General features: G+C 43.2%; 1 protein-coding gene across 39 annotated transcripts in view; it reads right to left on the minus strand.

Moving 5' to 3' along the window:
- Positions 1-22,082, minus strand: part of RIMS2 (regulating synaptic membrane exocytosis 2) — a 424,384-nt gene that overhangs the window by 297,704 nt on the left and 104,598 nt on the right. For all 39 annotated transcript variants that reach the window (XM_069957250.1, XM_069957246.1, XM_069957251.1 and 36 more), the window contains one exon: positions 21,425-21,735. In XM_069957250.1, coding sequence (XP_069813351.1) covers positions 21,425-21,735 — 311 coding nt within the window. The remainder of the gene's footprint in view (positions 1-21,424; positions 21,736-22,082) is intronic.

Below are 22,082 nucleotides of genomic sequence, written 5' to 3' on the forward strand. Positions count from 1 at the left end.
TCATTATTCTCCGCAAGCAGCGCGCTGGAAGATTTAGCACTCGTGCGGCTGTCTCCTGACTCCAGCAGCAGCAGCACAGATGGGAGGCAGCGCGGCAGAGCTGGACGGGCTTCCCCAGCACAAGTGTGAAGCTGAGCCGCGGCGAGGCTTCGCTCTACTCATATTCCTCTAAGCCTATTAAATACACGCAGTGGAGAGAGAGCGAGAGAGGGAGAGGGAGATGCTGCCGTCAGGAATTTCTGCACATCTGGCTGCCAGTAATAAAATCTCAGAAGTAATAAAAAAAAAAAAAATGAGGACGAGGCATCCTCCGTACAGTTACTACTGTCTGCGAGAGAGGGGAGGAAGATGAGGAATCCTTCACCGCCTCCCATACAAATGACTGCAGCCAATAGCAGCCTGGACTCATCCCACCGAGCGGGGGCATCCATGGAGGAGGCGCCGGGGGGTTACCTGCCCCAGGACTCCAGCTAAACTGTGACTGTGCAGATAAATACACAGAAATATCTATCATCTATCTCCTATCTATCTCCTATCTATCTATCATCTATCTATCTCCTATCTATCTATCTATCTATCTATCTATCTATCTATCTATCTATCTATCTATCTCCTATCTATCTATCATCTATCTATCTCCTATCTATCTATCTATCTATCTATCTATCTATCTATCTCCTATCTATCTCCTATCTATCTATCATCTATCTATCTCCTATCTATCTATCTATCTATCTATCTATCTATCTATCTATCTATCATCTATCTATCTCCTATCTATCTATCTATCTATCTCCTATCTATCTCCTATCTATCTATCATCTATCTATCTCCTATCTATCTATCTATCTATCTATCTATCTATCTATCTCCTATCTATCTCCTATCTATCTATCATCTATCTATCTCCTATCTATCTATCTATCTCCTATCTATCTCTCTCCTATATATCTATCTATCTATCTATCTATCTCCTATCTATCTACTGTATCTATCTATTATCTATCTATCTCCTATCTATCTATCTATCTATCTACTGTATCTATCTATCTATCTCCTATCTATCTATCTATCTATCTCCTATCTATCTATCTATCTATCTATCTATCTATCCATCAATTATCTACCTATCTATCTCCTATTTATAATATATATATATATATATATATATATATATATATATATATATATATATATATCTCCTATCTATCTCCTATATATCTCGATCTATATCTAACTTAAAATACGCAGAATAAACCCCTGCACATTCAGGAACTGTTAACCCTCAATCTGCCGCTTCTCTTCAGCTCCCACCCCCCGCAGGAGGTTGCCAGTTTCTGCTCAGTCAGCATACAGGCAGTGAAGCCTGCGCCTGCCACGAGTCGAGCAATGGGTTAAGGACGGCATTAACGTCCCCGCTGATCCAGCTGCCCTGGGATTGGCACTGGGTCTGTTTAATACACATTTCAAGGCAGTCATAGTAAACAGGGCAGAATCAGCGCTTACACACTGACCGCTGGCACGCATCACGCCGCCTTCTTCTTTACGGTCCACTACCAGGCAGAACCAGAACCTTATGTGAAAAATCATTTATTTTTTTTGCAGTGTGGGGGGGGGGTTAATTTCCTGTCTTGCAAGTGAATCCCAGTTGCCGGACTCTTTAAGGCAGATTACCACCACGGAGAGAGGATCCCTGCACAGGATGGAGAAGCCATTTTAACAAATAATTCTCATTTGTGTTGTGTGTTCCACTAATGCTGGCTGGCTGTAGGCAGGGAGCAGCACGGCCCAGCCTTCTCCCTGGTGTGTAAACGGCTATAGCTTGCGCAAGATAATGGGAGATTCAGCAAATTACGCTTTTAATGTCTTCTTCCCCCCTGTTCAATTAAAATGAGCAGCATCCCTCCCATTCTCCGACGTTGTTCTTTTATGCAACCGCAATCTAATGAAAGGACAATCATCTATTTTAAGAACACATGGAGGGGGAAAAAAGTCAGTCATCCCAGCCCAGTCAGATGTGACTCTCTGCATTGACATGACACAGCCTGCAGTATCTGGGCAATGTTTAATAGCTACCAGCAGCCAGAATAATCCTCATCAAACTCATTCATTTGCAGCGCTTCCTGCAAACCTCCTCATCACAATGGAGAGCGGGAGAGGCACAGCAACTTTTGGGATAAATGCAGAAAACATGAATTTGTACCAACATTTTAGTCGAGTGAGCTGTAAAGGTGCAGATGAACAGGAACCCCCATATAACTAGCTGTAACTGGCACAGAAGAACAGCAGATTGCAGGAGAACCATAGACCTCCCTGCAACCGGCACAGAAGAACAGCAGATTGCAGGAAAACCATACACCTCCCTGTAACCGACACAGAAGAACAGTAGATTGCTTTAAAACCATACACCTCCCTGCAACCGGCACAGAGGAGCAGCAGATTGCAGGAAAACCATACACCTCCCTGCAACCGGCACAGAACAACAGCAGATTGCAGGAAAACCATACACCTCCCTGCAACCGGCACAGAACAACAGCAGATTGCAGGAAAACCATACACCTCCCTGCAACCGGCACAGAACAACAGCAGATTGCAGGAAAACCATACACCTCCCTGCAACCGGCACAGAGGAGCAGCAGATTGCAGGAAAACCATACACCTCCCTGTAACCGACACAGAAGAACAGCAGATTGCTTTAAAACCATACACCTCCCTGTAACCGACACAGAAGAACAGCAGATTGCAGGAAAACCATACACCTCCCTGTAACCGACACAGAAGAACAGCAGATTGCAGGAAAACCATACACCTCCCTGTAACTGACACAGAAGAACAGCAGATTGCTTTAAAACCATACACCTCCCTGTAACCGACACAGAAGAACAGCAGATTGCAGGAAAACCATACACCTCCCTGCAACCGGGACAGAGGAGCAGCAGATTGCAGGAAAACCATACACCTCCCTGCAACCAGCACAGAACAACAGCAGATTGCAGGAAAACCATACACCTCCCTGCAACCGGCACAGAGGAGCAGCAGATTGCAGGAAAACCATACACCTCCCTGCAACCGGCACAGAACAACAGCAGATTGCAGGAAAACCATACACCTCCCTGTAACCGACACAGAAGAACAGCAGATTGCTTTAAAACCATCCAACTCCCTGCAACCGGTACAGAAGAACAGCAGATTGCAGGAAAACCATACACCTCCCTGCAACCAGAACAGCAAACAGTAGTTTGTGGGAAAACCATACACCTCCCTGAAACCGGCACAGAAGAAGAGTAGATCACAGGAAAGCCATACACCTCCCTGCAACTGGCACAAAAGAACAGAAATCGAAGGAAAACCATACTTCTCCCTGAATTCCGCTCAGAAAAACAAAGGATGTCAGGAAAATAGGACCCTAGGTTTATGCACCACACCTGACAGTGGAGAAGAGCTGGTGCCACCTGCTTTAGTGCTGGGATACACCCTGTACAACAAAATTACTGTTACTTTAACACATTGAAGTAACGTAGTGTCCATTGTGAGGCAGGATAATCAGCCTATTATATTATTTCTTTAACCACTTAAAAGGTTAGAAAAAAAAAATGGCTGCTTTAGTCTAAACACAGGGCTACACCTGTCCACAGTGTTGTTTAAAGAAGAACTGGACATTCACCACCACTATTTCTGCAGTGTCATCAGTTTCATCCCAGCTCTGCTGTATCCATACATTTCATTACTGTAGCAGGGTCATGTGACCTGTGATCAGTCACCATCTTGACTTTCATATTTTAAGCTGCATTAATCACCTATCATTCCCATGATGCACCTGCACAGGATAGCATAGGCAGCAACAGCCAGTACCATCTATGTCTGCAGGGAGGACAATGCAATAATCCTCATCTCTATATTCTCCTAAATAAGCTAAGAGCACATAAGAATTCAGTCAGGGAGGCTAAGCTGCCACCACCTCTATTATAACTCTAACAGGAACTGTATCATCATCAGAAACTCTATTGGGCGTTTCTGTCTCCCCCCTGTGAAGAGCTTGTGTGGAACAGTCCAAGTTAATTTATCACACAGGAGGTTTTTTTCAAGAAACAGCGCCCCTTCTATCCTCAGTTTGAGTGTGTTACTGCAACCCAGTTATTTTTAAGTGAATGCAGCCGAGTTGTAATACCAAACATAACCTGATTACAGCTGTGGCGCTATTTATGGAGGTAAGCAACTATGTATTTCTAATCCAACAATGCATAACAATGCATAGTATCAGTTTATGCTCAAAGGCCACAGCCAAATTATGATTTTGTTGTGATTTTAACGTAATTGTGGCAAACTGTGACCTTATTTCTGACAATGTGGGCAAAATCAAGATTTAACTTCACGCTGTAAATATGACTTTATAGGGGAGAATAGTGACACCAGTGACAAAAGGCAAAGAGGACAGTTCAAACAGTGTGGTTCCTTTTCATCACTTCCTCCATACACATAACTGGAACACATATCACAGAGCATGCCCACAACACTCAACAGAGCACAGAGCATGCCCACAACACTCTCGCATAGACTATAACAGATCATTTTAGAATTTTTATAGGTTTTCTGCAGACCATGAACCTCTTATGTAAAGATTCAGACAGGACAGTGCTGAAATAACCAATCCAATAAAAGAAAAACAAAAAATCATAATAAGAATAGAATAGTAAAAGATTTTAAACTATGTTAAAAAAAAACATCAGGTGATCCATTCCCAATAGACACAGGATTAAAACGACTTCACGATAGCCAGACTACATTTAAGTCTATCATGTGGGATGGTGAATGAAACCAGCACTTACTGTATATAAGATAAATAATATATCACCAATTACTGATGCCAGGAACACCCATTTAATAATACATGTAGCAAACTATTTCTGTGCACAATTTGGCTCCCTTACCCCTTAGTGCAGAGACACTCTTCACAATATTGGACATGCCAACATGCTGGGCAGTAAACTGGCAGCAGTATGCCAGCACATAGTCATCTGTAGCGGGGATAGATATCTGTCTATTGGAGAAGCTCCTTGGCTTCATTAATTTAGGAGGAAACGCCGGTTTGCGGTTAAGGAGAGGTGTCAGCTTCCTCATGGTTTGTTTCAGAATCAGGCCTGACACAATACAGGAAACACTGTAGCAGAACTTCTACGGGATACAATCTAAGAATCGGTGCATTTTGTGACACTGTGTACCTGTGGAGGGGCAGCTACACTAATCTACTACTTATTCTATCCTGGGCATACTACTATTGCAGTCAGTTTCTGCTGACATAACTTTATGGTTCAGTGATGTCACACATTCTCATTTACTGTTGGTCTATCTACAATGTCATTGCTCTTTCCCTTATAAAAGGTCATCCCACAAAGACAATCTTTGGTTATATCCACTATTAGGTCACACCGAAGTCATATGGTGAAGCTTCCCATTATCGACCCTCCTCTATAAACCTGGAAAGTGGTCCGCTATATAAAGTACTTCCCACTTTGTTAGCCACAGCCTTCCATAAGTAAAATCAGCTTTATTTTGGAGGAGCCAGGAGCGAGATCCAGGCATATCATCCAGGGCAGGATCCAGGTATATTATTCAGATCAGGGTCCCGGCATATCATCTGGGGCAGGATCCACGTATATTATTCGGAGCAGGGTCCAGGCATATTATCCGGAGCAGGATCCATGCATATCATCTGGAGCAGGATCCATGTATAATATCCAAGACAGAATCCAGGCATATCATCTGAAGTAGGATCCAGGTATATTATTGGGATCAGGGTCCAGGCATATCATCTAGGGCAGGATCCAGGTATATTATTCAGAACAGGGTCCAGGCATATCATCCGGAACAGGATCTAAGCATATCATCTTGAGCAGGATCCATGTATATTATCCGAAACGGGATCCAGGCATATCATCTGGAGCAGGATCCAGGTATATTATTTGGAGTAGGGTCCAGGCATATCATCTGGAGCAGGATCCAGGTATATTATCTGGAACGGGATCCAGGCATATCATCTGGGGCAGGATCTAGGTATATTATTTAGAGCAGGATCCAGGCATATTATCCTGAGCAGGATCCTGGTATATTATCTGGAGCGGGAACCAGGCATATCAGGCATATCCAGGCATATCATCTGGAGCAAGATCCAGGTATTTTATCTGGAGCAGGATCCAGGTATATTATCTGGAGCAGAATCCAGGCATATCATCTGGGAATATCCAGAATTAGGAAAACATGGCCGCTTTCTTTCAAAAACAGCACCTCTCCTGTCCTCAGTTAAGGATTCCATTGAAGTCAATAGAGTTGAAATTGTAATACCAAACACAACCTGAGGACAGAAGTGGTGCTGTTTTTGCAAGAAAGAAGCTATGTTTTTTCTAATCCTGGATAACCCCTTAAATTTCTGTTGAGCAAAGTGTGTGGATTCACTATGGTTTTTCCACCTTTGGATGTAATGTTAAAGAAGCACTTCAGATTACTGTGCCTACTTGTCTTACTCTGCGCTCTTCTAGGTCCCCGCTGGTGTGTTCATTCTCTCCTACTTGTGACACCATGACTGCTGCAGTCTGTGATTGGCACATAGGTCGTAGGTCAGTATGTCATTGCAAGAGGACTGTCGGGGAACCAGGGAAGCATTGCCACGAGGCACAAGGGGAGTAATGGGTAAGGTAAGTATGTGGTATCAGACTCTTGATTCTGCAATGATGTCTGACTTGGTGCAGATCTCTCTTGAGGATTTCCCTGTGAATTTTTGTCACGATTGCTGGATAAAATTTCTGCAACTATTCAGACCTGTGTGAATGTACCTTAAAGGGGTGACAAGTGAACAAGGTGTATGTACATAGGTATAAAACACACCAAAGGTACTATATACATGAAACAGAAACCAGTCACGTTTCATGTAAATCTTTCGATTGTTCTATGGAAAATATTTAGAGATGAATAAGATGTCACAGAAGAGCTAGTGAATCTGGGAAATAGTGAAGGAAACACTGCAGCAGATCTCCAGAAGCCATGTAATTACTGCAATCTAATGAGCACGTCACATAGTCAGAGCCCAGGCTCCCCGAGCACATCACTGATCTGCACTGAGCGATGTTTGCTGAGCTGCTGATACAGAAAGCCGCATATAACTCATTAGGGCTATTAGAGGATTGAGATCAGTGAACAATGTCCAGCCTGGAAGACAGTCCAGTCCACGCATGAGTGTGACGCCAAGCATAGTCACTGTACAACCCAGCAAGAACTGCAAATGCAACAACTCCATTATGGACCTAGGTCACAAATATGTTCTTGTCTAGATCGTATATCTGTGTTCTGGGAAAGCTGAGTAGTAACTACTACAGGTACTACGTGAAGCCCTAAACGCAACGTATCTGCTGATCAGGGATTTTGAGAGCCGGATGACTAATGATGCATGAGCTGGTTAGGGAGCCATATTGGTTAACATTCAGCTCATTAGGAAATAAATTTAAAAAAATAATCAAAATTCTTCAAAATGCAGCAGAAACTCTTCACCCCTCTCTACCCTCCTTTTATGCAGAAGAAAAAAGGGGGACCCCGCTCTACCCCCATTTTACAACCAGCAAAAGACATATGTCCACTCTCTGTCTAAGCACACAGAAAATGCCTGCACAGCCTATCACTGGCCACTGTGGTGACCCGCCTTGGACACTGATAGGCTGAGAAGGCATTTCCTATGTGCTGAAACAGGGACTAGGAAGCTGCGATCAGAGGGGATCTGGGAAGCCCCAGCAGTCAGACCCCCGGCAATCAGCTAGATATCCTGTGGATTGGAGCTATTTTTTCATTTAAGACCCCCCTCCCCTCTTCTTTTTTTTTTTTTTGCATTCCAAAAGCCACAACTTTTTAATGTTCCCATTCATGTAGCTGTATCACGGTTTTATTGCCAGATCAGTTGTAATATTTTTTATGCCGCCCTTAGGGTACATATAGCTTATTACCTTTAAACTTTATATTTTAACGTTTGCAGAGCTTGCTGTGCAGCATTAATGACATGTTTCATTTAGTCTGTGGGTTGATATGGTGAATTTTAAATAGTTGGTTACGTTGTATTACTTTTGAACAGCAAAAAAAAATTTTTTTATGTTGTCATATTCTAAGAGCTATATAATTTAGGGCACGCATGACCTTTTGATCACTTTGATCACTCAATCACATAAATAATGCATTTAAGTATCTGTATTATGCCTGTATTGCAATGTATTATGAGGCTATGTTTACACAACATATATTTTCGTAAAATCACGGCCGTGATTATTACGAAAATAAACGTTTCATTGCTGCCTATGGGATCCCGGCCAGAGCATATACACATAGTATATGCTCCGGCCGGGATCCCTCGTGGCGCCGCAAAGAACTGACATGCACACAAAGCCCTGTCAGTGCACACTATGAAGCGAGCAGCTGCGGCCGCAAGCTTAATAGTGTGCTGTGAGGAGTTCTGATGCGGGCGTGCTCAGATGCGCCCGCATCAAAACTTTGCGGCGTCAAAGATCATCCAGCCGGTACTGCAGTATCGGCCAGGATGATCTTTTCAGAGATCGCGGAATGCGGAACGGCCGGTTTCTTATGACGTGGGAACATGGCCTGACAATGCATCACTCCATTACTACATTGTTAGGCTATGTTCACACAACGGGTCACTGCAGTACCGGCCAGGTGATCTTTCCGGCAGCATAGCTCTGATGCAGGTGCATCAGCGCGCACCCACATCAGAGCTTCCCATAGCACGCAGTGAAGCAAGCAGCTGGAGCCGCTCGCTTCACTTTGTGAACTGTGTGACAATGAATTGCGGCTGCAGAAAACTGACATGTCAGTTATTTGCGGCCCCGCACGGGATCCCGGCCGGAGCGCAAACGATGTGTATGCGCTCCGGCAGGGATCCCATAGCAGAATAGGCTATGTTCCACAACGTGAAAAGTACGGGCGTTGTTGTCGATGGCCGTACTTTTACGTAGTGTGAACATAGCCTTAGGGGGATGATGGTCCCTATATTTAACCCCTTAGATGCAATGATTAAAGGTGTTGTTCACTAAAAAGGTTTTCTTTCAAATCAACTGGTGCCAGAAAGTGACAGAGATTTGTAATTTACTTCTATTAAAAAAAATTCTCTAATCTTCCTGTTCTTATCAGCTACTGTATGTCCTGAAGGAAATTATGTATTCTCTCCTCCAGTCTGACACAGTGCTCTCTGCTGCCATGTCCAGGACTGTCCAGAGCAGTAGCAAATCCCCATAGAACACCTCTTCTGCTTTCCAGAGGAGAAAGAATAAACCACGTCATGCAGGACATAAAGCAGCTTATAAGTACTGGAAGACTTGAGATGTTTTAATAGAAGTAAATTACAAATCTCTGCCACTTTCTGGCACCAGTTGATTTGAAAGAAAAATATTTTTTGTGAACAACCCCTTTAAATAGCGTTAAACAATCGAGGATTGGAGTTATCTCTGATCCCGGCCATTGTATATGCAACTGATTACACTGGCTGTGAATGGTGTGGACTCCTATACAGTGAATGTTCTAAATGGCACTGGGTGGGAAGAGGTTAATCCTTGCTATGGGTAACATAAGACTGTCTGGGCATGATGAGAGTAAAGTTTTGTAACAGCTGGACAGCCACAAGCTGGAGAACACTGTACCAAGGCTTTAATCCCACAGATTAAGTTATTTTAGCTCAAGAAAATTGTATAATGAAAGCTTTTTACTACGACGGCAGAAACAGTAACACACATTTTTTGCAGGTTGTTTTTCTTTCAGTATGTGTCCTTTCCAAGGTGATCCCAAGACATATCAGCCATAATGATCAGTGACCTCTAGACCCGCCAAGACCTGAGTCAAATACGTCTATATATAAACTTATAGAACCTCTCCCATTCTCCTAAAATAGTCTACAAGTATTGATTTACAGTCAATTCTAAAACCGGGCACAATTTATTACCCGTAGGTATGTACAAAGGGGGAGATTTATCAAACATGGTGTAAACTTAAACTGGCTCAGTTGCCCCTAGCAACCAATCAGATTCCACCTTTCATTCCTCACAGACTCTTTGGAAAATGAGAGGTGGAATCTGATTGGTTGCTAGGGGCAACTGAGCCAGTTTCACTTTACACCATGTTTGATAAATCTCCCCCAAAGACTTTAGACACTGTTGTCTCCTACCAGATCAAGGCCGGGTTTACACTATGTAAGACACCGGCCGTTCTGTGACCCCGCTGTGTCACAGAACGGCCAGTGTCAGTGAAGATCATCCTTCATTTCTGTTGAATTGGGATGCAGGCGCATCTCAAGTTTTCCCATACTTATCAGCTGCTGTTTGTCCTACAGGAAATGCTGTTTTCTTTACAGCCTGACACAGTGCTCTCTGCTGCCACCTCTATCCGAGACAAGAACTGTCCAGAGCGGTAGCAAATTCCCATAGAGAACCTCTCTTGCTCTGGACAGTTACTGACATGGACAGAAGTGGCAGCAGAGAGCACTGTGTCAGATTGGAAAGAATACACCACTTTCCGCAGGACATACAGCAGCTGATAAGTAATGGTAGACTGGACATTTTTAAATAGAAGCAAATTAAAACTCTATATAACTTTCTGAAACCAGTTCATTTGAAAGAAAAAGATTATTTGCTAGATGACCCCTTTAATTCTGCCAGCAGGGTGGTACAGCACGAGTTCTATCGTTTTTTAGAATTTGTCGCATCTCTAGTGGGTTTGGGGTCCTGTCATATCAATGAAAACATGGCCTATTCTCTCTATCTAACAATTTCCTTGGCCTATCAATGTATTGCAACATTCCCGTCAGACTTATCCTGTATTTCTAGTGCAGCTAATAAAACTGCACGTCCCAAAAGGCTCTGCTCCCTTGTTAGTTGTCAATTTTATGGAATACTAAATAAAACTTACGGAGATGCATTGATCCTAAGCATGCTACCAATATTCTTTAAATCCATTAGCTCTTATGTCACTTTGAAGCTAACACTAATGCATGTCCTTATTTCTCCCGGCCTAACTACTATAACCTTCTGCTAATTGACCTTCATGCATCACAGCTCTAAAGAGTATTCAAAATGCCGCTCTAGGAAACATTCGGCTTCCTCCCAGACTGGTCTCTATTTATCCATATAATCTCCCCCCAACACATGAAACAATGCAGTGAACCTGCACTACTGCTCACTGTGCTGTCTGCCAGAGTAACACTAAGTCAGAGCCGCTCATGGGTTTTCATATATGCCTCACAAATATATTAGGAAAAGTAGCCACATGGCAACTTCATGTCTTTCTGTTCCCCCCATACCCCCCCCCCCCAGTGTGTACATTCAACTTTCAATTGTAAGCTGCAATTTTTACAATATAGGACTGTCTTAAAGGGGTTATCCAGCCCTACGAAAACATGGCCACTTCCCCCCCTACTGTTGTCTCCAATTTGGGTGGGGTTTTGAAACTCAGTTCCATTGAAGTAAATGGAGCTTAATTACAAACCGCACCTTAACTGGAGACAACAGTAGGGGGAAAAGTGGCCATGTTTTTGTAGCGCTGGATAACCCCTTTAAATTAATGCAGTTCTTTACTTCCTCCCCGCTGATTTGAGAAAGAGGAGCAGGTAGATAGATGGTTGGATACTGTAGATTGACAGACAGATAGATAATAAATTATCACGGCACTCCTGAATGCTGTAAAGTTGGGCCAGCTGTCCCTCCTTGGATCATACTGTAGGTAGGATACTTAGCTTAGTTTTGAAATAAATCTTCACTTCATTTTTGCATGTTTAACCGGAGTGCCGCAGTCATTTGTGGAATAGATAGATAGATAGATAGATAGATAGGAGATAGATAGATAGATAGATAGATAGATAGATAGATAGATAGATAGATAATGAAGGTAGAAAACCGCAGCACTCAAAGTAGAATCAAAAAAACGTGAGGTTTATTCCACCCACACTGCTTGAAAAAGCTCCCAGTGTGGGAGCGATACGTCGCAAGTTTTGGGTGGAATAAACATCACGTTTTTTTTATTCTACTTTGAGTGCTGCGGTTTTCTACCTTCTTTATATACCAAGCACCGTTGGTCCCTTGTGCTGACCGCTTGGCACCCACCTGCCTATACATTGAGGAGTGCTGCAGGACTTTCTTGCTTTATAGATAGATAGATAGATAGATAGATAGATAGATAGATCTTGAATCCTGCAGCCATTTACTTTCTCACTGCTGATGTCAGCTAGAAGAGAATATAGATGGACAGATAGATAGATAGATAGATAGATAGATAGATAGATAGATAGATCTTGAATTACAGCAGTCATTTACTTTCTCCCTGCTTATCTCAGCAAGAGGAGCAGATGGATGGATCAGAGCCGCCATTTCTCCTGCCTTCACAATCTCACTGTGCAAAAGTTCAATTGGAGTGTTGGTTGCACATGTGCCTTGCTTCTCTATTCCAAGGAACGCCAGGATATGACACAACCTTTTACTAGTTTAGGCGGCTTTAGGTAACACCATATCATCAGGTCACTACAAATTGGGAAACAGGACTAAAAATGGGAGGAACCAGGAACGTGAGCAGAAAATATTGTTACTCTCCTGTTTGGGTTTCCTTTGGGGCTTTAGGTCAATCCAGGAGAAGACTATAACATGTTCCTGGTCTGGTTGTTGCACTTGTAATTACCACAATTTATTCCTATACGACGTTGCTGCGGAGCCGATTACAAAACATTTTTGTGGTGTGATTGTGTTTGGGCATTTCATAAACAATGTGCACTAACGAGAGCGACGTGTAAAGCCGGGCTCCAGCACATCTTCATCAGAAGCCGCCATAATCCTTGTATTAATATAATTTATAACAAAGAAGCCAAAGTCTGTCCATGCTGGAATTTTTATTGATATCCCCAAACAACTTTTTACTTGACTTACCTTCAATTTACATCTCACCTCGCACCTTGCTGTACAAGGCGGGGTGGCTTATAGAAAGGGGGACTGATTGATTGATATTTGACATGCTCCAAAAATGGTGGCAAAATGTTGGTGCAATGCAAGGGCCCTAGTATGTGGGGTGATTGTCTGGAAGGTCTAGTTGTGGGAAGCTCTCCTTTTATCTCATTTACTGTCTGTGCATGCAATAGAGAGACAAGATGGTGTCCAACAAGTTAAAAGGGGAACTCCAGATAAGGACAACTTCTTTTCTATTAAAAGTACATTAAAAGTTATATAGATGTGTCTATACAATGTATTACCATATCTGTGCGGTTCTGCCACACTGGTAGCTGATTGACATCCAGAAAGTGAAGAAAACAGTCCTACTTCCTCTGCTCTCCCACCTTAGGAGACAAATCTTCCATGCTTCTGTATCATATTGTGTGTGTTTGCTGAGCACAGGCTGATGATGCAGACAGGGGGTAGGGCGTGATGTCACAGGAGGTGGGTCTGGATCCCCCAATCCCCCGAGTGATTCACCATCTCTGACCGTCCAGAAGCAGCTGCTGCAACTTCACTCTGCAGTGAAATTAAGGCTAAGATCACAAATGTTGGAGTGTCACTGCAGTACTGCAGCGTCTTCACAAAAATGATGCAGTAACACAATTAAATGATGGTAGTCTTCCAGTGCTAACAGCAAAGCAGGACATGCCTCTCAACTTCAGGACTGGATAACGTCTGACAGGGGCCGCAAGGAAAAATAATGGGATAGCTCCACCAGCAATCTAATGCGTATGGTAGCGATCCATCAGCACCCCAGTGCCTATCGGAACAAAATTGGACCCTCAAGGTGGGCAAAGCACCCGTGAAAATGCCCTTGTTGTCCCTTGTATATAACCAGGCTCTTCTTGGCTTCATTTATTAGAGGTGAAACCAGAGCAAAAATATGAAAAAGTTTGGAAAAAAGTTTTGACTTGGCAAGGAAGGCAAATGCTTCTTCTATACGTATGTGGCCAATGTCTGTACATTTACATAAACCACAAATTTATCTTCAGTAAAACGGAATATATATTTTGTACTCGGGCGTAGTTTTAATATATATTTAAGTGTTCAATAATTTTACGGTTATGTCCATGGTCTTGGGGCGTTGACTAGCATCCCGCGTCCACTCTCGGTAAATCAATGTGTAGGCATTTAATGGCCTCCGCACAGAATGCTTGTTGAAGCCCTATGGGTGCAGATTTATTACAAAGTTGGTTCATTAACTCAATGAAAGCGGCAGTGTCATATACGTAAGATTCTAATGGCCGCGGCAAAGTCAAAGCGTGATACTTTAACATACTACACAGTGTTAGAAATCTAATCATCCTTAGAAGATTAGGAGTTTAATCTTCCTCATAAGACTTTAATATGTCTCCCATTTCAGCCCCAGTCTTATTCCTTATTGCTGCAATTTCAATATTTAAGAAGCTGAGGGATGACAGTGCCATTTTCCTATCAAATCTTCCTGAGCACAGTGAAGGTTTCACTAACTAGGCCAAATTTACCTATAGGTGTGTTAGGCACAGTAGGCCGGTGCCTATAGGCAACCCTATGAGATGGGCCTTTGCTTAGAGGGCTTGCAGAAGGCTTTAGCAGCCCCCTTTAAGGGAATATTCACAGATATATAGGCTGAACTGTTTATATATAATATATTACAATAGTGCAGTGTGAGATCTGGACTATAAGGGGAACGCTGTAGATTGCACTAGACAATCCAATAACAACAGGACACCCGCTTCCTGACAAACTTAAAGGGGTTATCTGTGAAGTGAACTATAGAGTCAAAGGGGTGTATTTAATCTTGAAGGACGTAGACCCCTATAGTATAATGGCAGACCTCAAAGAGCAATGAGAGGTTCTTAATAAAGATCTCTGTTTGGCACATGTTTGGCCCACAAATCCTTTAAGTTAATTGTCTTACACATATCTGTGAGTTGAGCCACATGTCTAAACCTGAGTACAAGCTAATCTCACAACGAGACTACGATGTGAGGCTGGCAGTATAGAATAGCCCTTGTCAACGTTGTAGACGTGGGAACTGATGGTTTAAAGCAGAGGTGGGGAACCTGCGGCCCACCAGCTGTTGCAAAACTACAGTTCCCAAGGCATTACAGCTGCTTGGTTATAGCTTTCCCTCTTTAAGGTCAGATTTATTTGAATGGACTGTGCACAAAGCACAAGGATCTCAGCAACGAACATGGGCGCTCAGCTGGAGGTCAACTGGAAGGGAACAGATTGGCCTAAAAATTTGAATTAATTATATGTGTCAATTCTTGTTTAGAGGGTCCCATTATTATCAGCTTAAAACACCAGGGAAATGACTTAGCAGGTGTTCAATCTTCATGGTACCCATTGAAATCAATTGGAATCCATCACTATGAACACTAGTGGTGCTCAGGAGCCGGGGACCAAGTGGGTGTCTCTATCGAAGCTCAGCAAAGGGAAGCGTACTAACGTCAATTCGACAACTCGAAAAGGATGGACGAGGGCGAAACCAACTTTTTCCTAGCGGATCAATCTGTCACTGCCAACATAAACTGCATCTATGAATGATGGATGAGTTGGACTTTTTCCATTCTTGCAGTTGACACCCAGCTCCGTAGTGTTGTGCATACTACACACAATGTCTTATCCCTGTCGTGCCATTGTCTACATGGAAGAAGAGGTTCAATATTAAAGGTAAGATATTCTGCACTACAAGGTCTGCAGAGTCTACAACGGATTAACTGTAATGTTATTGGACTGTAATGTTATAATGGATGAAACTATAGCATGTCAATGCCAGACTGCAGCATGAAAGGCCGGCAAGATAGTAGTGGCTCGGATTCACAAAGATTAGATTAGATATTTTAGGAATCCACCAGATTTATCACAGTGACTCAGGCTGGTTAATAAATCTGTTGCTTTGTTATACTGTCTACTGTCACTTTAGAACGGCTATTAGGTGGCCTGAAGTGGACATGTCAGCAGCTTTGCAGTGGGGGCAGTGTACAACAGAGCTTGAAACCTTGAATCAGGAGGTGTACTCTTATATTAGTCCATTGCTCCAGCTTTAAAGGTTTTATGCAGATTAGGAGATTTCCTAAACTGCAAAGGCCCAGCAATATTCAGACCCTTCTCACCTAACCAACACCCTTATGTCCACAAGTAAAAGCCCAGCAATGTTCAGACCCTTCTCTCCTAACCAACACCCCTATGTCCACAAGTAAAAGCCCAGCAATATTCAGACCCTTCTCTTCTAACCAACAACCCTATGCCCACAAGTAAAGGCCCAGCAATGTTTAGACCCTTTTCCCCCTACACCCCTATACACACAAGTAAAAGCCCAGCAATGTTAACACCCTTTTCTCCTAACAAACATCCCTATACCTACAAAAAAAAGCCCAGCAATATTCAGACCACTGTCTCCTAATTAAAACTGCTACGCCTGCATGTAAACACCGACTCTGTTAAGATTGACAAGGCAAACTATGCTGGGCTTTTGCACCCCAGGGGAACTCCCCATGGACTTTATTCTAAATTTCCTCCTAAATTTCATAAAACATAAAACCTTTATCTAGCTGGTGGAACAATGGATTGAAATAAGAGTTTTATCTTCTGATTCAGGATAAGAAGCCCTATTGTACTCTGACTTTACTTAAAGTGTCACTGTCATTTTTTTATTGCAGAAATTCTAGTCCAGGCGATTTTAAGAAACTTTGTAATTGTTTTTTTTTAGCCAAAAATGCCATTATCTGCATTCAAAGAGACTTTCCCCAGCTCCCTCCTTTCTCTTATTCACTGCTCATTATCAGGAAATCTCGACTCTTTTACATCAGTCAAGCCCTGTGTAATCTATGGAGAGGGGAGGGGGAGGAGGGAGATTAGTCGCCGGCAGAGAGCATAGAACAAAGGATTACACAGTGGGAGCTGTGTGAAAGCCAGTATTCAGAGGTCATAGAGGTCAGTGCTGACGTCAGAGGAGATAGCCCGGTGATGTAGCTGTAAATTAACTCTTTGTTGTCCTGTTTTGGTGCCTCATCTCCCTCCACCCCTCCCCTCTCCAAAGACAACAATGAAGACAGGGGGGGAGAGCTTTTACATTTTGTGTTTTTTGATTATTGAGTACCTTGGTATATACTTAGTATAGGAGCTTTGCTTGTCATACTCATATATTGTACTTTAGTACTGATAGGCTTTTTATGGGTCATATAGCACTTTACATATGCTTTACTGACCAGTGAAGTTTTTGTTATTCTGTGTTTTAACCTTTTTTTGGTCCATGTATGTAATGTATAATTAAGACTTGACTATGGTTGTCTATGGAGTCAATGCAGACTGTGTCCATAGTCTTTTATACCCCAGAGCTCAATCAATTCCACAGTGAGATGCGCCATAAGGAAACGTATGTTTTTATGCCATGTTATTAATTCATGACAGTGACCTTTGTGTGAGGTGCGGATTAGCTGACATACAAGCACCAGCTGCAGTCAATGGCTGGGTGACATTTACACGTGTTACCGATACACATGTGCTGCTGAGACAATGATGGGCGGAAAAAATATCAGAAAATGAGTCCAATGTAAAAAGTAAACACACGCTACCAGTCACATACCAGGACTCAGTGCAAGAACACTACATGGCGTCCTCTTACTATCCTGAAAGCTATAAGTTATCTATGGTGCATGGCCTTATACACAAAGGTAACGTTTATAGTGAAATTGTATGTAGGCAAATAGCATGAAATCCCCCTCCGTCCCCGGGGTTATCTAATGCACTCCCATTCATTGATGAAGACCGTGTATAGACATCTCACAATGATGCAGCAGGAATAGCGGCATGCATTTATTTAATATAGCCAGACGTGTCTTTCAGTCTCGGCTCTCTGGAACATCTCAGCATTGTCATGTGGAGGAGGAAAGGAACATGTGAAAATGTCATTATGTGCCGAGAAGACAAACAGACCGACGCCATCAGCAGAAACCATAAAGACGCTAGAGCTGGAAATTCTATTTAGCAGCAAACGTTGCGCAGAAATAACATTGGGCTGTGGTATTGTGTAGCGGCATAATGATAGAGGAGCGGGAGCCTTGTGTTTCCTCACTAAGATGGTCCCATTATGCTACAAAGGTTTTATTATTAACTTCTCTTCTATAGTAGGGGGCAAAGAAGTTAGTAAATTTCTCAGGCTGTATACTGATAGAGTAAGGTTGGAGAACCAGGACACAGAACCTATCTTGTTTGCAGATTTAAGGCTTTATTCACATCAGATAAGTAGCCTACATTCCAGGGAAACAGAACAGTATATGGTGGTGTACTGCAGAGTACTGATACTTACCCTGTGTCAAAGGGTCCTAAGGCTATGTTCACATTAGCTAGGTAGCCTTCATTCCAGGGAAACATGTCCAATGCAGCCCATCCGATTAGAAGGGTAGTTTATACCATCAGAAGGGTGGTCCATACCATGAGAAGGGTAGTCTATACCCTCAGAAGGGTGGTCCATACCATGAAAAGGGTAGTCTATACCCTCAGAAGGGTGGTCTATCCTATCAGAAGAGTGGTCCATACTATCAAAAGGGTGGTTAAAGGGAACCAATCACTGGAAAAAAGCATATAGAGCTTTTGAAATGTGCTGTTAGAGCACACAGCACACTTGCCACACGTGTTTCCATAGCCTCCGTGCCTTCCCCGTGTAAGCCGCAAAGTAACTTTATAAAACTGGCGCCCTGTATGCTAATTACCTGAGGTAGTCATCTGGGCGGTGTTCGGCTAGCAGGTAGTCACGGTCCCCTGGGCGTTCTCCCGCTGTAATCATGCCCCTCTGGGCGTGATTCAAATGTCAGAGTGGCTGTGGCGTCACTCGGGAGCGCGCCGTGCCCAACGTCGGCGCGCTTACGTACTGATGCCGGACGCCGCCGCACATGCGCAGTGCAGCCGCTTCCATTCCGGTTGGACTGCGCCTGTGCAGAATAGCCTTGAACTCCGGCTAACAGGCTATTCGAGGCTATTCTGCACAGGCGCAGTGCCGCTGGAATGGAAGCAGCTGCACTGCGCATGTGCGGCGGTGTCCGGCATCAGAATGTCACAGCTACTCGGCCATTTGAATCACGCCCAGAGGGGCGTGATTACAGCGGAAGAACGCCCAGGGGACCGTGACTACCTGCTAGCCGAACACCGCCCAGGTGACTACCTCAGGTAATTAGCATACAGGGCGCCAGTTTTATAAAGTTACTTTGCGGCTTACACGGGGAAGGCACGGAGGCTATGGAAACACGTGTGGCAAGTGTGCTGTGTGCTCTAACAGCACATTTCAAAAGCTCTATATGAGTTTTTCCGGTGATTGGTTCCCTTTAATACCATCAGAGCGATAGTCCATACCATCAGAAGGGTGGTCCACTCCATCAGGAGTGTGTTTCACACCATCAGAGGGGTGGTCCATCCCATCAGAAGGGTGGTCCATCCTATCAGAAGGGTAATCCATCCAATGAGAAGGGTGGTCAATACCATCAGAAGGGTATGCGGACATAGTCCATTCCAGTCCATAGACATGGCATGGATATTCTGCAGTATATGTAGGTAGGAACTTCTTCCCTATACTGCTTCTGTGATTGACACCAAGGATCCACCCTGGAAAATCGGAAGGTGGTAGGCATCATCCCCCGTTGATCCAGAGCGCATATTAGAGTCATGCCTAATTGTGTCCGACCCACTCAGATGAGCGTGCATTTGCACAAACATACATGTTCCTCCAAAGTGTGCTTTGACCTGCACATGCAGCGCCTTTTTTTTTTTTTCTCTTTACATATACGTATAACCTTCTGATGGTAGTCCAATGTTTCCCTATAATAAAGTCTACTTATCTGGTGTTAACGTAACCCGATAGCCCTATTACATGGAGCTGGTGTCATTTTGATATGTCTGAAAATCATCTAGTTACCGCTTAACCTGGGGATAGGTTTTATATTTTATAATATCCCTTTAATTTTCTTGTTTGTGGAATCTGTATGATGAAGGGTTACAGGTGACCCAGTCTAGGCTCCATGATCTACTTCAATGACATGTATGTTCCTAATCTTCTTTTATTGGGGTGCCATCCTCTGATCAGCCATGCTGCACAGGGGGGGGGCTTCCTAGCAGAAACACCATGATCATCATGTCAGTATACATTGCTAACATTGCACAATGAGACCTTGTCTACAATGATCTTTCGGGATATTGCATTGAGATGGCACGTTGCCTCGGAGTCACTTTATATAAGGGCACTGTACGTCTTCTCCTCTCCGCACAGGAGTAATGGATAACAGGGCAGGGATCAGGCCAAGTATACAATAAGCCTTCCATGCTCCCCCCAACCTCATTACACGCCTTATATGTTACAGTAAGCTAAAATCCAGCAAACCCAGAATTTCCCGCTGTAATGATGTTGCTGTGTGTTTACGCAGCACCGCGTATATTGACATTTAGTAATGCCGACTCAACACATGAATTAGCTATTGGGCACATACTGAGGCTTCAAATGTCAAACGATCAGCTCAATGCTATGGACTAACCAGGGATCCTTAGCTATTATAATGAATGTTAAAAATACATCAATCAGCATACCAGGTAATGGGCGTTCTGACTGACAGCGACAATGAAAAAAGAAAGTATCTAGAAATACCGTCACTCATACGGCCAACCTGGATGTGTCTATGAATGGCTTTGGATTTTATAGGGAATTGGTAACCCATTTTATTAAGTGACTTGCAATACCAGACAAGGCCTGTGGATAAGAGTGGCGCTGTGTCTAGTAAAATACAGGGTTTTTTTTCTACCTAGATCCCAAACAATAAAAAATTTTGACATTTCTCTATGGTGTCAAAATTTTTTTAAAGTGACAGGGACACATCAGATCAAACAGGGCTTTCCATTATGGTTCCAGGACAGAAGGATCTACGTTTGTTTCCATCTCGATTCTCTTTCCGTAATTTTTGAGCCAATTCCTCTTGCTTTGAGTCCTTCATGGGTTCTTGAGACCAAGAGGAATAACACCAACATTTGGTGGCTTTTCTCCATGGACTCTATAGCAGCCTTATGATATGAAATAGTTTCGGATAGGGGCCCTACAGTTACATTCTACCTGTACAGTAGGACGGTATAAGTAGGAACCTTGCCTATTCTGTAATACTTAAAGGGATAGTCTCATCTCAGACTATCATGACTGATTCAGACATAGTCATCTGAATCCGATGCTTACGGTTAGACCCATCTGACTTGCGGTGGCAATTTGATCAAAATTAGCTCTAGAACTGGATATTAGGTCCTCTAACTATGACAGTAAAACAACAACTAGTGAATGATATAATCCAACTATAACTGAGCCGCACATTACCAATAGATCTCAAAGACTAGAAAATCTATAAGCAATAAGTTGTAGACTTCCCCCTCAGATGATGAGTAGGTAGAGACCCCCTTACCTGTCTGATGGCAGATCACCAGCAGCTGAGTGCTTCACTCCGGATCCATTCTTGATAGAGTCTTGCCTTACGATCCCCTGTGATCGGCTCTTCTCTGAGGCTGGTGTGAGTAAGTCCCCTGAGGGTCCCTGGTATTGGGACTGCTCTTGTAGTTTCGCCTTTTTCTCCTGAGGAGCTTCTTCGTTCTGGAGCCCTGTCTGAGCCTCCTCTCCGGCTTTCTGTGCTGTGTTTGACCCGCTGTTGTAGAACCAGGCTCCTGACTTTGTGAGGATTTCTTGTTGTTTTCGGCACAAATTACAAACCCACATTACCTGCGGACCAATGAGAAGAGACGTCAATTACCACCAACCTGTGTTACCATGGAAATTTATAGCGGATTCCTGTGCTGAGAAGACAATCACAAGTACACGGACAATGGACATGATAGGGAGAACTCCGCACCATACAGAGAGAGGCATCGCTCTGCATTCTGTACAAGGCTCCTATAGCTATAACTATCTATGACTATAATACACATACATACTCATAACACCATAAACTGTGTATTCTCAACTATGCTGCCAGCTACCTATCTCTATATATCTCTCTTATATGTATTATCTATCTCCTATCTATATATCATCCATCTATCTATCTCCTATCATCTATCTATCTATCT

The sequence above is a fragment of the Dendropsophus ebraccatus genome, chromosome 2, assembly GCF_027789765.1.
Source record: "Dendropsophus ebraccatus isolate aDenEbr1 chromosome 2, aDenEbr1.pat, whole genome shotgun sequence".
NCBI classification, from domain to species: domain Eukaryota; kingdom Metazoa; phylum Chordata; class Amphibia; order Anura; family Hylidae; genus Dendropsophus; species Dendropsophus ebraccatus.